Source organism: Rhinatrema bivittatum, chromosome 13, assembly GCF_901001135.1.
Source record: "Rhinatrema bivittatum chromosome 13, aRhiBiv1.1, whole genome shotgun sequence".
Classification (NCBI taxonomy): domain Eukaryota; kingdom Metazoa; phylum Chordata; class Amphibia; order Gymnophiona; family Rhinatrematidae; genus Rhinatrema; species Rhinatrema bivittatum.
The window spans coordinates 59,923,093-59,940,492 of NC_042627.1; the positions used below are offsets into that span (position 1 = coordinate 59,923,093).

At 43.4% G+C, this 17,400-nt stretch overlaps 1 protein-coding gene and 1 long non-coding RNA gene across 5 annotated transcripts in view; one reads left to right on the forward strand and one right to left on the reverse strand.

Moving 5' to 3' along the window:
* The window catches only part of LOC115075157 (transient receptor potential cation channel subfamily M member 7-like), a 251,239-nt gene that overhangs the window by 218,763 nt on the left and 15,076 nt on the right, over positions 1–17,400 (forward strand). For all 4 annotated transcript variants that reach the window (XM_029575380.1, XM_029575377.1, XM_029575378.1 and 1 more), the window contains 4 exons: positions 136–419; positions 3,697–3,779; positions 4,579–4,784; positions 9,431–9,482. In XM_029575380.1, the coding sequence (XP_029431240.1) occupies positions 136–419; positions 3,697–3,779; positions 4,579–4,784; positions 9,431–9,482 (625 nt within the window). The remainder of the gene's footprint in view (positions 1–135; positions 420–3,696; positions 3,780–4,578; positions 4,785–9,430; positions 9,483–17,400) is intronic.
* Positions 1–17,400, reverse strand: part of LOC115075158 — a 162,468-nt gene that overhangs the window by 91,091 nt on the left and 53,977 nt on the right. The window lies entirely within an intron of this gene.

The following is a 17,400-nucleotide window of genomic DNA, read 5'->3' on the forward strand; positions in this document are numbered from 1 at the left end:
TGATTCTTATTGTGGTAGATGCTTTGGGAAAGACTGCGCTTGTCTTGGATGCCAGCTTGAGAAGTTACCAGGACATTATACAGTTCTTTGTATAGTATTAAATAAGGATGCTTACCCTTCTGTGTAATGCTGCAGGTGAACCAGTCACTGTGTACCGCCTGGAAGAGAGCTCTCCCAGCATCCTGAACAACAGCATGTCGTCCTGGTCCCAGCGAGGACTCTGCGCTAAAATAGAATTTTTAAGTAAGGAGGAGATGGGAGGAGGTTTGCGGAGGGCTGTGAAAGTAGCCTGCACCTGGTCAGAATATGACATCCTGAAGTCAGGACAGCTTTACATCATCAAGTCCTTTCTTCCTGAAGTGGTGAATACGTGGTCAAGCATTTACAAAGAAGATACAGTGCTGCATCTCTGTCTCAGAGTAAGTGGTCTAGTTTATTGGATTGATGAACAGCACTGTTGTGTAGGAGGGTAAGCATTCAGATTATTACAATTGCACTGCTTAGTTTTATAGTCGTGAGGCACTCCAGCTTGTACAACATACTTGTGTTCATTGTTAAGCATGTTGTGTACATTGGAAGCATTCTTTTATTTCTTTTTGTGATTTTATTAGATGACTTTGTATTTGTTTGGATTGTATTAATCATTTCTGATATCTGACTATGCTGTCACCTGGCCATTGCAGCCCTGGTGCTGGTCTGTATCTGAATATCAGGCAGTAGTGACTTTTCTGTGGCCCACCTCATCAGGTCTAAAGGCGTACCAGTGTGCCACTGGTCTAGTCTATAAGAACCAGTGAACATCAGGACCTTGTTATCCAAAAGCTGAAGGAGGCCTGGGTCTTATAGGGTACACACACAGTGCTGCATGGTAAGCCTTCAAGTATACTTAATGGCATCAACAGATTCAAATGGTCAGAAGGTGTTAAAGCATAAAAGGAAATGGCTTCAGACAGTTTCTTCAAATTTGGACAAATATGAAGAATAGAAGGGCTCAGTGAGAATCCACCAACACAAATGGGAAAAGAAGCAACAGAACTTGCTAAACAAGAGAGAAACTCTCTAAGGAAAAAGTAAATGGCAAATGCACAAATATAGCAGGATGTACAAAGGGTCACTTTAGCAACCATATGTAGACCAAAATCTGACACAGGAATGGCGAAAGACAGCTGAACTTAAATCTAAAGATAAGAAATTGATAATTATAGTAGGGCGCAGGATGTGACTGACTGGTTTAGAAATTAATTAGGAGTGGAAGAATAGCCTCGTTAGAGCAGCGGGCTATGAATGAGGGAGACCGGAGTTCAAATCCCACTGCTGCTGCTCCTGACCTTTTGGCAAGTCACTTTACCCTCTGTTGCCTCAGGATAGAGAAATAACTAAAGTACCTTTGAAATGCAGAATATATTAAAAAAAAAATTGTTGAGTGGGAGGCAACAAAGGGCAGTGGTAAAAATTTGCTTCAAGGACAGGGGGGGGAGGGTTAAGAGCAGTGTGCCTTAGTGATAAGAGCTATTGGGAGAAGTTTGCCTTTTTGTGAAGGATACCAAATTCTGCAAAAGGGAAAATACCCTGGAAGATCTGGAAAACATGAGGTGGAATCTAGTGAAGCTTGAAGAATGAACTAGAATCTGGCACTAAGACTAAAATACAGGGTCATGCATTTGGGTTGCAAAACTCCAAGGGAGCAGTACATTATAGAGGGTGACGTTCTGTGCACAAAACAGGAATGGGTACTGGGGGTGATCATATCTGATTATCTAAAGGTGGCCAAATGGGTAGATAAGGCAATGGTAAAAGCAAGGAAATTGCTGAGATGCATTGGGGGGCGGTGATATTGCCTCTGTATAAGTCTGAGACCTCCTTTAGAATTGTACAGAATACTCCACAGACCCACCTTCAAAAGGAGGGCACCTACTAAAATAGTCAAGGATCTTTATCTTAAAGTATGAGGGAGACAGATTTAAAGGCCTAGACATGTATAACCAGGACAAAGGCAGGGAACAGGGAGATACGATAGAGATGCTTAAATACCCCCACTGAATAAATGTGCGCAGGAGGCAGGCTTCTTTCTTTCAATGGAAGGGGAGGCTCTGGAATGAGAGATCATGAGAATAAAGTGAAAGGAGGTAGACTCGAGAATAATCTAAGGAAATATTTCTTTTCAAAAAGGGTGGTGGACTCCTGGAACAGTGAGACGAAAACAGTATCAGAATTCAAGAAAAAGCATAGGACAAGCACAGGGGATCTCTGAGGGGAGAAGAAAGGATTGTAAAGCTGGGCAGACAGTCTCTATCTGCCTTGTGTTCGGTTTCTATGTGCTTTTCCTCTGAAAATTGGATACAAGGTCTTAATACCCACGAACTTTGCACCTAGGTAGAATGATTGATCATTGCTCCCATTATGAAGTTGGAGGCAGAAGGATCAGAGGAATTACTTTTTTGTGTTTTCTTTTACTGAGCTGGTGATAGAAGTAATCTAAAGAAATATTTCTTTTCGGAAAGGTAATAGACTCATGGAATAGCCTCTCTGTGTAAATCTTTAAAAATCTCTCTGTGAAAAACTTTAATGATCCAAAGACAACGACAAACCTTTTCCGTCGGAAAAAAATCAGCAGAACCAGAGGTCACGAGCTGAGGCTCCAGGGAGGAAGACTAAGAACCAATGTCAGGAAGTATTTCTTCACGGAAAGGGTGGTGGATGCCTGGAATGCCCTTCTGGAGGAAGTGGTGAAGTCTAAAACTGTGAGGGACTTCAAAGGGGCGTGGGATAAACACTGTGGATCCATCAAGTCTAGAGGGCATGAATAAAGTGGAGGCATTCAAACACTGCACGGAGCGGCAGTAGCCACAGAGGCATTCACGGAGCGGGATGCCAGTGGCCAGTAGTTGGTGTTCCACCTTCACGGAGCGGAAGGATGGAGGGCTGCTATTTCCAAAAAAAAAAAACAAAACAAAAAATAAAAACAGGGGTGGGTAAGAGTATGGGGCAAGGGGGTGGCCTGCTTGTTACAGCGGTTGCTACCCCTAATTGAGCTGGATGTCACTTGGATGCAGATACAGAGCTGCTCTCTAAATTGGGTGGAGGGGAATTAGGGCTGGAGGGTACTGGAAGCCAATAGTAACAGGTGGGAGAGAGAAAAAGGGAAAAAAAATGGATAAAGTGCGTAGCTTGCTGGGCAGACTTGATGGGCCATTTGGTCTTCTTCTGCCGTCATTTCTATGTTTCTATGTTTTAGCAAGTTCTTGGGTAGATAGTAATTGTAAGAACCAGAACAGACTGATTCAGAATAGGAATAGACTATGGATTCTATAGATACAAAAATGACAGATAAATATTTCTTAATTTGATTATTTGCGGAGACTAAAAGGAACAAGCTAACTTATTCTATTTCTTTAAAAGTGAGAGACTCTCTGCATGTATGGGATTGTTTTATATATAAATAGACATAAGGTTTGGCAAACAAGTTGTAGATGATACCTTTTTACTGGACTAATTTGATACATCTTTAACTAGCTTTTGTAAGCTAATCTCCCTTCATCAGGTCAGTGAAAAAACGATGGGCTAACAGCATACAAAATACTTACTTGTATTTTAGTAAAAGTGATTAACTAGTGTTGTGCTCTTTAAGTACAAGGACGTAGTGGCACAGAATATAAATTTGTACTTTTTGGAAATAATCATTGTTTTCGTTTATAGGAAATCCAGCAGCAGAGGGCAGCCCAGAAACTCACATTTGCATTCAATGAAATGAAACCAAAATCTATTCCATATTCTCCAAGGTGAGTGATTCTTAATTGCAATTCTTTGTTCTTTGCAAATTGTGATCCTTTTTATTGGATGAAGATAAGGCCCTTCTTCCGATCACATGTAAAGAATGAGGTTTGAAATTTTGAAATGTTTGGAAATTCCTAGGTTGGTCCTTTCAAAGGGTTCACAAGCTGCAAAGAATCAGTTTTCTTCATAACAAATATCACAAGATTCATTGTTCAAAATGTTATATCTTATCCTGTTCAATGTTATTTATATTTATCCTAACCAAATCCCAGTTCTTACTTCCTGTTATCTGTAAGACACTCATATGTTATGTCATCCCAAAGTTACTTGTAAACCGAAGTGATTAGTAACATTGTTACTAGAACTGCGGTATATAAAAAATGTTAAATAAAAAAAAAATAAAAAAACTAGAACTATGTGCTAATTATTTGTACATGTACCATTATAGGCTTGCATTATTCCATGCTTCTAAATGGCACAATCTTTTTATGCTACAAAAGGGTGATGCAGATCTTAACCAGTATATTCAGTGAAGAAATGTGGATGCCAGAACCACTAATTTTGCAGCAGTTTGTTGTGCATGTTTTGGGTGAAAGGGGTTGAGAAGGTAACTGCCTAAACGTGTCCAGTCAGGAAGAGGAAGAGCTTCAATCATTCCTGCTGACCTGAACTGTCCAGAACACCTCCAAGGTCATACTGTCAGAAGCAGAAAGTCACCACAGAGCTATTTAACCTGCAGATTAAGATTGAATTCATCTGGGATTTTTTTGAGTTTTTTGCTAGTATTTATTTCTGTTTTCTCAGGTTCCTGGAAGTTTTCCTCTTGTATTGCCACTCAGCAGGACAGTGGTTTGCTGTTGAAGAGTGCATGGCTGGGGAGTTTAGGAAATACAACAACAACAACGGTGATGAAATTATTCCGACTAATATTCTTGAGGAAACAATGTTGGCATTTAGCCACTGGACCTATGAATATACAAGGGGAGAGTTACTGGTACTGGATTTGCAAGGTATGAGTCTCATGATGATGATCCTTGTATAAACTTGTACATAGCATTTATTTAATATGAAAATATTCCCTGAAGTGATTAGCATTATAATGGGACCAGGTTTCTAAGTTACCTAGGATGAGGTTCTGTTCTAAGAAGCTGTTTTCTGTTGTGCATCTAGGAGATGGTGTTTTCATACTATCCATCTAGGTGCAAAGTTCACAGGTTCTTTAACATGCACTAATTTTCAAAAGAAAAGTACTTGTGAACTTTGCTTTGCAAATTGCCTACAAAAGTATACCTTCAGAGATTTGCACCTGCTTTTTGGGCAGGTACTTTTTTTTTCACATAAAACATATGTATGCTTGAAAATACAAAAATATGCACAATGTTTAAATCCCCATTATCTACCTGCCCCCAGAAGTGTTTCCCCCAATGCAGAGAGTGGCACTGTGAGTGTACTTTTACCTGCATACAGGAAGAGTAATTCTCAAATAGTCTATTTCTGAAGTTAACACATGGCTTGTCCCATGGGAATGATTTTGAAAGTTGCTTTTTCTGAAGACAAGCATCATGATAGTCCTCACACATGGGTGACATCATTAGATGGAGCCCGACATGTAAAACTTATGTCAAAGTTTCTAGAACTTTGACTTGGCACACTGAGCATTCCCTATGCCATGAGTCCATGCAGGGTCCCCCTCCAGTCTCTCTTTCCGCGGAGTTGCAGCATCACGGTTTGTGAGCTCTAATCTTGGCCTTTTTGGCTGTTTTTGGAACATTTCTCTTAATCACTTATTTTTGCATTATTTTTTTTTCAACGACTGGTCCCTCCTAGTCCATCCCTGCTAGCATTCCTAGTCTGGGTTTTCGTCGTTTATCAGTAAGTTTCCTTTCGCGATTGATTACCCCATGGTGGCAGTGCCTTGGTGCCCACTGACCATCGATGCCCACCGCCATCAATTTTGATTTTGCATCCCTTTTATTTCGTCCCATCATGGCCACGTCTGGTTTTCATCATTGCCAGAGGACTATGTCCTTAACGGATCTCCAACCGGAGGTACAGGAACGACGCGACATGCCTTGTACTGGGGAGAATCTCTTCGGAGACAGGATGAGGGGGACGCGGTGGCCCAGCTCTGAAACCACCATGAAACCCTCCAAAACTCTCCGCCAGCATTCTGGCCCTGTCTTCCTCTTTTAGGAGGTCGGCAAGATTGGGACAGAGGAAGTTTGTTTTTTTTTTTTTTTTTGCCAGAGGAAGTACTATCCTCCACCCCTTGCTCCCATCAACAGCATCAGGGCTCCTGCAACCATCCCAGGCAGCAGAGAATCCCTAAGCCCCAGCCTGCACTTGTCAATTTCAGGAACGGGGTCTTGACTGGGTCGTAGGGAGTGTAGGCCTGTCACCCGTACCCAGAATGTTGGACCCTCCAGTTGGGGGCAGGCTGCAGGTCTTTGCGAACCAGTGGCCCAGTATAATCTCAGACCAGTGGGTTCTTTCCATCGTTCATCAAGGGTACCAATTGATCTGTAGGGTGCCCCACCAAATTGCCCTCCAAGCCCATTTTGGGGGCCAGTAGATCATCGGGAGGTACTGCTAACGGAGCTGTCCACCCTCTTAATGGCCAGTGCAGTCAAGCCTGCCCATCAGGGCAAAGAGGGCAGGGATTTTACTCCAGGTACTTCCTGATTCCAAAGAGAACAGGACTCCTCATCCCGTCCTAGATCTAAGGGCCTTGAACAAATTTCTCAAAAAAATTCAAGATGGTTTCCCTGGGCACCTTGAGCCTCTTTTGCAAAGGGGACTGGCTATTCTCTCTCGATAATGAGATCTTTGCCAGTCACAGGACATTTCTCCAATTTGTGGGCGGAAAACAGTACTTTCAATACTGGTTGTTGCCATTCAGGCTAGCATCACCCCCTCAAGTCTTAACAAAATGCCTGGCCATGGGGGTGCATGTTTTCTCTTATCTGAATGGTTGGCTGATCAAGAGCACATCTTCATCAGGGGCCATCAGGTCTATGAGCTTGACCATCTTGGGTGTAGGAGTGGCTAGGGTTCATCATCAAATACCCAAAATCTCTTCTTGACCCATCACCTCAATTGGACTTCAAAGGAGCACTGCTAGACATAGCTCAAGCCAAGACCTTTCTGCCTCGTCAAAGGGCTGTCAGTTTGAAGACCATTGTGGCAGAGTCAGCAGGTGTCAGCTTGGCCCATGATGAGGCTGTTAGGACATATGGCCGCCACCCTCCATGTCACGCCTTTGGCATGATCATATATATGCAGAGCCCAATGGACCCTGAGGTCTCAGTGGTGCCAGGCCATGCAGAAACTCCAGGTTGCATCTAAGTCACCCAGTCTCTCCAGGACTCATCCTGGTGGCGGGTACTTTTAAATCTGGAATGGGAGATTGCTTTCTGAAGTCCTCCTACCCAAATTGTCCTAGCCACAGATGTGTCTACCCTGAGCTGGGGAAATCATGTAGATGGGCTCAACACCCAGCGTCTCTGGTCTGCTCAGGAAAGCTGTTGTCAAAACAAGTTCCTGGAGGTATGCGCTATGGGCTTGCATAGTTTGGCTGTCCAACAAAGTTGTCCTGATCCAAACCATCAGACAGGTAGCGATGCGGTTTATCAACAAGCAGGGAACTACGGGTTTGTACGTTACGTCAGGAAGTGATCCAGATCTGGTCATGGGCCCTGTCCCAGGGGATGGTGCTCTTGGCCATGTACCTGGCTGGGACAGAGAATATGGTAGTGGATAAACTGATTTGTGCCTTCAGACCCCACGAGTGGTCCCTGGACCCCCAGAGGGTGGCAAATCCAAGATATTCTGCCTCCGGGATTTTGGTTTAATTCTTCCGGTTGTAATTTTGATTGATGTTAACAAGGGGTTTTTTGAGGTGGATGTTTTTTGAATTTCAGGTAATATCCTTGATGAATGATTGATTTTTAAAAGCTATTTGTCTATAGTAATGTGACTCCATTTTTCTTTGAAAGATTTTAGCCTTCCCCCTATATAGAAATGTTTTAATCCCTATTCTTTTCATGGGTCAAAAGGTGTTAGTCTCAGGGAAGACTGCAGAGTCTGTGCTTGCTGCTGTCAGGACACAACCCATTTGTTTTGGTTGCAACTGCTACATTTGCTGTAGTGGTTTCTGAAGCTGTGGCAATGCTATTGGACATTGTCTGTAATATGCAAAAGAGTTGTATCTTCTTTTTGCGTATAATGGTAGTTTTCTGTATGTGTCCTGCCAATATCTTCTTTGTGAGGAAGTATCTATTTGTGAAGCAGATAACAACTGGAGTTCTGTGGTTGATTTTAATGGATTCCACTGTTTCGTTAATTTTGTCTCCAATTTTTCTCCTTTACATAGGGTAGCTGCTAACTTTTCATGAAATCTGAGACCAGATACTCGGATCCGTGCTTGTTTTCTGGCCACTATGTCTGATGATGCTGAAACTCTTGAGGAAGTATCAAATAAGTCTCATATATGGAACGTGTGATTGTTTTGCGCAGTCTTCCATATCTGTCATGACTTTAGTGAATTGCCTGTGTTCCTGTCCTGGTAATTTGTTTGCATGTTTCTTTTAGCTTTTGTAAATTATTAGAGGCAAGGGTGTCCAAGGCTGGTTTGCCGTCTGACCTGTACAGGGAGCAGAACCAAGGCACCTTCCTGTTGCAAAGGGATGCATTGTATCGACATTGTTGTATCAATTTCATTTTTCTTCTCTGCCATTTCTTTTTTGGCAGCAATGAGTCTGCGCCATTCATTTTATGTGCTGAGCACTGTGCGCCAGTTTTTCTCTGTGATGAAGTCTCTGTGCCGTTCTTTATTGGCCACCAGTGTCTGCGTGTGTTCTGATTCCACGCTGTTTTCCGGTATCCATGGCTCTATACCATCTTTTATTTAAGTGTTTTGGCAAAGCGAATCTTGTCCATTCGATGTGTCTGTGCTGATTACTTACTCTGATCTTTTCTACCTTCTTTCAATCCCCCCTGCTTTGATTAGTATTTAAGGTCGTGCTGCAGCTTTAAGGACTCAAGGACTTCTTACCACAAAGACCACAATTTGAACTAACGTGTTCTGGTCTCAAACAACAAAGGCATAGGCTGTGCTGGTTTGCCAAAGCCATATTGTGCCTGCAATTTTCACAAAATTTAAGCAGAGTTCTACACTTTCTTTCTGAAGACAAATTAGTTGATGCCATCTGGTGTTCTTTGACTTCAGAGTCTTCTTTTGATTTTTCTTCTTCCTTTTTTTTTTTTTTTTTTTTTTTTAATTGTGGCTGACATGAGAGAAGAGTCTACCATTTGCAAAGCAGCAAAACAAGTCTGAGGAAGAATTTTCGGGGATAGGAAAAAAGTCATCTGACTGCCATGTCAGTCCTGTCACCCAGCTTGGTGGCTGCTTTGTTATGCTTGACCATGGAGAAAGTACTATTTGCACAGTAGTAGACACATCTTTTTTGGATCTAAATCTCCCGGTCATTTCTCTTATAAATTCTAAATAATATATCTTGAGTTTTCTTCCTGACAATAAGGGGTTGCCATATCCTGTGGTGTGACTATGCCAAGCCTTCATTATGTTCCATTAAATGTAATTTAAATTCAGAAAGATTATTTTAATTGTAATATATTCTTTATATTTTGTTTAAAGGTGTTGGTGAGAATTTGACAGATCCTTCTGTGATAAAAGCTGGAGAAAAGAGGTACAGTAACATAATTTTCTCACTTTGTAGTGATAAAGTGACCAGCATTTCCATGGGCAGATTTCAAATGAAGTATAAATTTGTAATCACATCCTATAAGGTAGCAGTGAGATGAATAGCTAATATGTTACATCTGTCTGTCTGTCCGTCATTTGAATCTGTTACCATTATTCAATTTTCTCAAGTTTCTGATGCAGATTAGTAGGGAAACTGCAGACTCTTCCTGTATAGAATATGTATATATTTACTGACATTTATAAACTGCTTTCCTGATTTAAAACAAATCACTCGAAGCAGTGTACAATCATAAATACATTCATATACAGCATATTAACATCATAAAACAAAGTAAACCAATATTAGACAAATTGTGCTCTTTCCATTCTTCAGATCATATCATTGGTTATCAATCATATCACTATGAGCTCTTCATGTGTATAAATTGTGTACATAGGGAGGGTAAACTTATAACTTATGTGCATAAGTTCCCTTTGAAAATGCTTAGGTAGGTACTTATCACTGTGCACAGTATAACCTGCAAAAAATTGCACCTGCTCTTTGCAGATCTAACTTACGCACGCACTTTTGAAAATAATAAAGAATACACATAAGTCCCCAGCTGCATCCCCTGGAACATCTGTCATCAGTGTGTGTAAAAGTATAAGTGAAATATGGTTATATGGGCTATTTTATTAACACCAAATCAAAACGGAGAAATTCCAAAAATCCACAACGGGATTGGATAATAAATTTATTCTGCACATTTTCTTGAATTATTTGTATATCGTGTGCACTATTTTATCCCAGGACAAGCAGGATGCTAGTCCTCACATTTGGGTGACATCACTGACTGAGCCCTATCACGGAAAACTTCCTGCCAAAGTTTCTAGAAACTTTTGACTCGCATACTGAGCCCACTGAGCATGCCATGATCCCTCGAGCCACAGGGGTCTCCCTTCAGTCTTCGTTTTTCCGCGCTGCAGTTAGCATCGCGGTGAAGGAGCCCCGTGTGAACTTCTTCATACAACTTTGTCTAGAAACAAATTTAAAATCCCTCTTTTTCTCATTCCCCACATCGGGGTCTCTCTTCAACCACTGGCCGGTGAGTTCATTTCTTTTTTTCGACTCGATTCGAGTTCAAAAAGTATTTGGTCAGATAACCAGGACAGCCGTCGATGGCTATCATGGCCACAGGATTTTAAAAAATGCCCTAAATGTAATCAAACTATGTTGATTACTGATCCACACCATGTGTGTATTATGTTTGGGGCAATTCCATGACGTTTTGTCGTGTCCAAAATGCGTGGAAATGACCGCCAAAGGAAGAAAGGCATGTCAGGAAAAGATGGAACACCTTTTCCACATCCAGTTACTGCCTTCCACGTCAATGTCCACCCATTCGTCTCCGGCTGGAGCATCGAAACGTTTGATTATCAAAAAACATCGAGTGGAGGGTTTGGGAGACGGATTGTCACCGACCCCCGTCTGCAGCATCGACAAAATCATCTAAGACATCGGCATCGACATTCCTCGATTCCGGAGGCCCTGTTATCACCGGAACAGCCAGGAGCCAAGAGACCTCGTCTACAGGAATCACTGAGGCCTGCTATACCAAGGCGTTCCCCACCTCTAGAGGTGCCGGACATCGAACCACCACAGGGCCCTGTGGTAGAGCCGATGACGCCTTCACTGCAACCACTTACAGCTGCTCAGGCAGTGCGAGATGCGCTTCAGGACTTACATCCATCAACACCGAAGCTGACACCATTGTTGATGCCGGTGCCATCCCCGATGTCAGGACCAACACCGATGCCATCACCAATCCCATCACCATTCTCAATATCGTTCCCGATGCCGGTACCCATACCAGGGACTCCAATACAACCAGATGTATCGTTTTTTCAACCAATGGAAAAACTCTATGCCCTCATCTGTGCTATGCCATCACAACCTATCCTTACTAAGCCAGCAGGTATAGGAGATACTTCTGGTCCGTCCCCACTATATGAACCTCAACCAGGACCTTCAGGACTGTCCAGACCAATTGTACCGTCGATACCACCGAGGTCTTCTGCTTCTCCTTCCAAACATACACCATATGACTCCTGGGAGGATAGAAACACAGATTCATCATCAGAAAGTTTTATGTCTGAACCATCTCCTCCTGAAGGAAGAAAGAAGTCTCCTCCAGAGGACTTATCCTTTACCACTTTTATAAAAGATATGGCAGACACAATCCCTTTTAAATTAGTGTCTGAGGAGGATACAAGACAGCAAACATAGAAATGACGGCAGAAGAAGACCAAACGGCCCATCCAGTCTGCCCAGCAGGTTTCGCACTTTTTTTTTCCTCATACTTATCTGTTACTCTTGGCTCTTAGTAACCGTTTGGTTCTATTTCCCTTCCACCCCCACCATTAATGTAGAGAGCAGTGTTGGAACTGCATCTAAGTGAAATATCTAGCTTAATTAGTTAGGGGTAGTAACCGCCGCAATAAGCAAGCTACACCCATGCTTATTTGTTTACCCAGACTATGTAATTCAGTCCTTGTTGGTTGTTGCCTGTATATAGATCCACTTTTCTTCATTCCCCCTGCCATTGAAGCAGAGACCTGGATATGCATTGAAAGTGAAGTATCAGACTTTCTCCAAGAACCTTGGAGGTTCTTCAATTTGTGGATCCCCCCCTAAGGAAGTCCTAGCCATCCCTATTCATGAGGTCCTGGTAGAATTACAACATAGATTGTGGGAACATCCATGTTCAGTCCCACCAGTCAATAGAAGAATGGACACCACATATATCTTGTACAGCACATCCCTGGTTATCAAAGAGAGCACAACTACCACACCAATCAGTAGTAGTCGAGTCGGTTCAGAAAAAATCTAAAAGAGTATGATCTCATTCGTCTACCTCACCAGGGAAGGATCACAGATTCCTAGACTATCTAGGAAGGAAAGTCTTCAAAGGAGCAATGCTTAACTCCAGAATAGCGTCTTACCAACTTTACATGACGCAGTACCAGAGAAATCTCTGGAAACAAATGCAGCAGCTCGCTGATTCTGTACCTCAGCAGTACCAGGATGCAGCTAATGCAATTGACCATAAAGGACTAGAAGCTGGAAAACATGAGGTTTGTGCTGCATACGACAGCTTTGAAACGTCAAGAGTTGCAGCTTCTGGGATCAGTGCACGCCGTTGAGCTTGGTTAAAAACCTCTGACCTTAGGCCTGAGGTACAAGATAAGTTGGTGGACTTGCCTTGTGTGGGCGACAACCTTTTCGGATCAAAGGTTCAGGACGCAGTAGCCCAACTTAAAGAACATACAGAGACACTGCATCAGTTATCTGCTGTCCCACAAGACTCTTCTTCAGTGTCATGTCATCAACCAAGAAAGGATACCAGAAAGCCATACTACAGGCCAAGAAGGTACTATCCACCAGCACCTAGGGGCAGATCTTCCAGTTCACAACAAAGATCTCAGCCCAGACAACCTAGAACCGCTAGGCCTCAACCGCCAGCGCAAACAGGCCCAGCTGCAGGTTTTTGAGATAAGGCCAGAGAACAGTAGCCAACTCAGCAACCGCAACCCAATCATACCAGTAAGAGGTAGAGTCTCCTACTACAACCATTGGTTAAGGATAACAACGGACCAATGGGTACTCTCCATAATATCACGAGGTTATCAATTTCCTATCAATTCCAAAAGACTCTCCACCAAAGTCTCTTTGGACAAACACAGATCACATCTCTCTCCTCCAAGCAGAATTATCCACCCTTCTGAGAGCCAGAGCGGTAGAACCGGTACCCCAGCCTCAGCAGGGCAGAGGATTCTACTCCCGCTATTTCCTCATTCCAAAGAAAACAGGAGGCCTACATCTTATCCTAGACCTCCGAAATCTCAACAAATTTCTACGAAAAGAGAAATTCAGGATGGTCTTTTTGGGCATCTTGCTTCCCCTTCTTCAGACAGGAGACTGGCTCTGTTCTCTGGATCTACAAGACGCTTACGCTCACATTCCAATATTCCCTCCTCATCGCAAGTATCTGCGTTTCTTGGTGGGTCATCAGCATTTCCAATACAGGGTACTACCTTTCGGACTTGCCTCAGCACCCAGAGTGTTTACGAAATGCCTAGCAGTAATAGCGGCACACTTACACAAAGAAAGTGTACACGTTTTTCGCTACCTGGACGACTGGCTCATCAGAAGTCAATCTCAACAAGGAGCTCTTGCTTCTCTCAAACTAACAATCAATCTGCTCCACTCGATGGGTTTTCTCATCAATTACCAAAAGTCCCATCTCATTCCGTCTCACCTACTACAATTCATTGGAGCAGAGTTGAACACCATACTAGCAAGAGCATTCCTACCCGAAGATCGGGCGGAAACACTCTACTCATTAGCAAACGAGCTACACTTCCTGAAACAGGCGACAGCTCATCAATTTCTAACTCTACTAGGTCACATGGCCACCACAGTTCATGTCACTCCTATGGCCAGATTAGCCATGAGAATAACCCAATGGACATTAAGATCACAGTGGATACAATTAAATCAACCACTGTCATCTCCAATTCAAATAACCCACCAGCTACATTCCTCTCTCCTTTGGTGGGCAAACAGGAACAACTTGCGCAAGGGCCTACCCCTTCCAACAACCAGCTCCACAGATAACTTTAACTACAGATGCATCCACCTTAGGTTGGGGAGCTCACATAGACAATCGCCAAACCCAGGGTACTTGGACAAAACTCGAAGCAACATTTCAAATCAATTTCTTAGAGCTCTGAGCTATACGTTATGCTCTACATGCGTTCAAGGACTGCCTTTCACACAAAATTGTACTTGTGCAGACGGACAACACAGTTGCCATGTGGTACTTGAACAAACAAGGAGGTACGGGCTCATATCTCCTTTGTCAAGAAGCCGCACAGATTTGGGACTTGGCCCTGGTACACTCCATATTTCTCCGGGCCACCTATCTAGTGGGCATTCACAACGTAGTTGCAGATCATCTGTCGTCAGTTCCAACCTCATGAATGGTCCCTGGATCCCTTAGTAGCGACCGGGATATTTCAACGTTGGGGTCAACCAACAATAGACCTATTTGCATCCGACCTGAATCACAAAGTGGACAGGTTCTGCTCCCTGCACAAACAGAAACACCAGTCAGCCAAGGATGCCTTTGCTCACCCTTGGAACTCAGGTCTTCTATACGCGTATCCACCGATACCGCTAATAACCAAAACTCTAGTGAAGCTACAACAGGACAAGGGGTCCATGATACTCATAGCCCCATATTGGCCTCAACAAATGTGGTTTCCCATACTTCTCGACCTATCGATCACAGAGCGATCACAGAGCCAATTCGCCTGGGCACAGCACCCACTCTCATAACTCAGGACCAGGGCAGGTTGCGCCATCCCAACCTTCAGTCCCTATCTCTGACAGCCTGGATGTTGAAAGCTTGATCTTACAACCACTCAATCTTTCAACTAATGTCTCTCAAGTGCTTATAGCTTCACGTAAACCTTCCACACGAAAAAACTATTCTTCGAAGTGGAAAAGATTCACCTTGTGGTGTACACAAAAAGACATTGACCCTTTTTCCTGCCCCACAACATCCTTACTAGACTATTGTCGTGGGCACCTCCGGATATCTCACCCGCTGGACGTGGTTCCTTCTTTCACATCTCTGCCAACCATCCAGGCCACATAGCACGGCTGCACCGCTGAGCTCTGAGGCAATCTCAGACCATCTGGCAATTCTTTAAAACAGTTATGAGCCAATCTTTTGAACTAGGTTTCAATATTGTCTCTGACTGGCGCCCCCCCCAGCCAGGTCTTTTTCCAAAGCTCCAACCGAGAGGCAATCTATCAGTTCTTCCCCTCCCCCTTCAGAGCAAGGATTCAAAAACAAACATAGAACAGTTCATCACAAATCCAGTCTTTTCCCCCTTTCCTAGGGTTGTGCAGAAATTGTACTTCTCTAATACCTCTTCATTGAAACCAAAATGTCTGCAGTCAGGCTTCCGACCTAGCACTGACTACCCAGCTCGGGGATCCAGCACAAACTCACCCCTTCTCCCCTATAGTTGTGCTTGCAGTCCTGTCTCACCTCTATCTCCTGAGACAATCGGCCTTGTCCTTATTTAAGGCCTGTAGGGAAACCAGGTAAGACAAACGCTGCTTGCCCCACTTACTCCGTCTCCATGTCAGACACAGATGAATCCTCTGGAGGGATCTCCCAGTCCATCTCCTCCTCCTCCTCAGAGAAACTGCTCTCTGAGTTTTCTTCTTCACCCAGGGACACATCCTCTTCCTCCCACAGCATGAGCTCAGCTGACTCCAATTCCCCCAGATCACCTTTGGCAGCACTTCAGCCTCCTCCTGGTCACGAGCCTTCCACTGCTGCTCTGGGACTCTGGGTATTGTAGTCCTACCATGTTGTCTCCACGCCCCCTGCTGGTTCCCCTTGGGATAGTCGGACAACTGTTTAGTTTGGACCCGCTTACTGTCCCTCCGGGATAGGAGTCTGTAGCTCTTCTCCTTACACTATCTATGGCACCTTTCAGACTCTGGTCTCCAGACCTCATCTATAAGAGTACACTTAAGTGCAATCTCAGCTTACCATCATACAATAGGCGATGCACCAGTGTCCATGCAACCTCTTGTCAGTAGATTAATGAGAGGTTTAATTCACCTTAAACCACCAATACGGCCACCAGTCACAGAATGGGACCTTAATTTAGTGTTAACAAGGCTCATGCGTTCTCCTTTGGAACCCATGAATTCCTGCGAGGTTAAATTTCTCACATGGAAGTCTATCTTCCTAATAGCCATTACATTTGCTAGAAGGGTTAGTGAGTTACAAGCACTTGTCACATACTCACCCTATACAAAATTCCTCCATGACCGAGTGGTACTCCGTACACATCCAAAATTCCTTCCCAAGGTAGTTACGGAATTCCATTTGAATCAATCCATAGTTTTGCCCATATTCATCCCAAGACCTCATTCTTACCAAGGTGAGAGGGCTTTACATACCTTGGACTGTAAACGTGCGCTGACATACTATTTAGACCGCACTACAGTCCACAGGAAATCCACTCAACTCTGTTTCTTTTGATCCAAACAAACTAGGTAATCCAGTGGGCAAACAAACTCTCTCCAACTGGCTAGCAGATTGTATAGGGTTCTGCTATGAAAAAGCAGGCCTTCCTCTCCAAGGACGAGTAAAGGCGCAATTCAGTAAGAGCAATGTCAACCTCAGTAGCACACTATCGTTCAGTGCCAATGCTTGACATATATGTAAAGTTGCAACATGGAGTTCTCTACACACTTTTGCAGCTCATTTAAGGGCAATCTGTTTTAAAGAACTTGTTGGGATTATACTGGAAACAAGTTCTTTAAAACAGATTGCCCTTAAACCGAATCTTGTCTTCCTTCTTTATCCAAACAGTAATGAGCTGCAAAAGTGTGTAGAGAACTCCATGTTGCAACTTTACATATATGTCAAGAATTGGCACTGAACTATAGTGTGCTACTGAGGTTGACATTGCTCTTACTGAATTGCGCCTTTACTCGTCCTTGGTTCACTACAAAATGACTCAGCCTCTAGCTTGCTAATCACCCATATGTGAGGACTAGCATCCTGCTTGTCCTGGGATAAAGCAAAATTGCTTACCTTGTAATAGGTGTTATCCCAGGACAGCAGGATTATAGTCCTCACGAAACCCACCCGCCACCTAGCAGAGTTGGGTCCGATATGTTTTATTATTTTATTTTTGTTAACGCTCATTGCTACATACGAGACTGAAGCCTGGCATGCTGGGCATGCTCAGTGGGCTCAGAGTGCCAGTCAAAAGTTTCTAGAAACTTTGACAAAGTTTTCCATGATAGGGCTCCGTCAGTAACG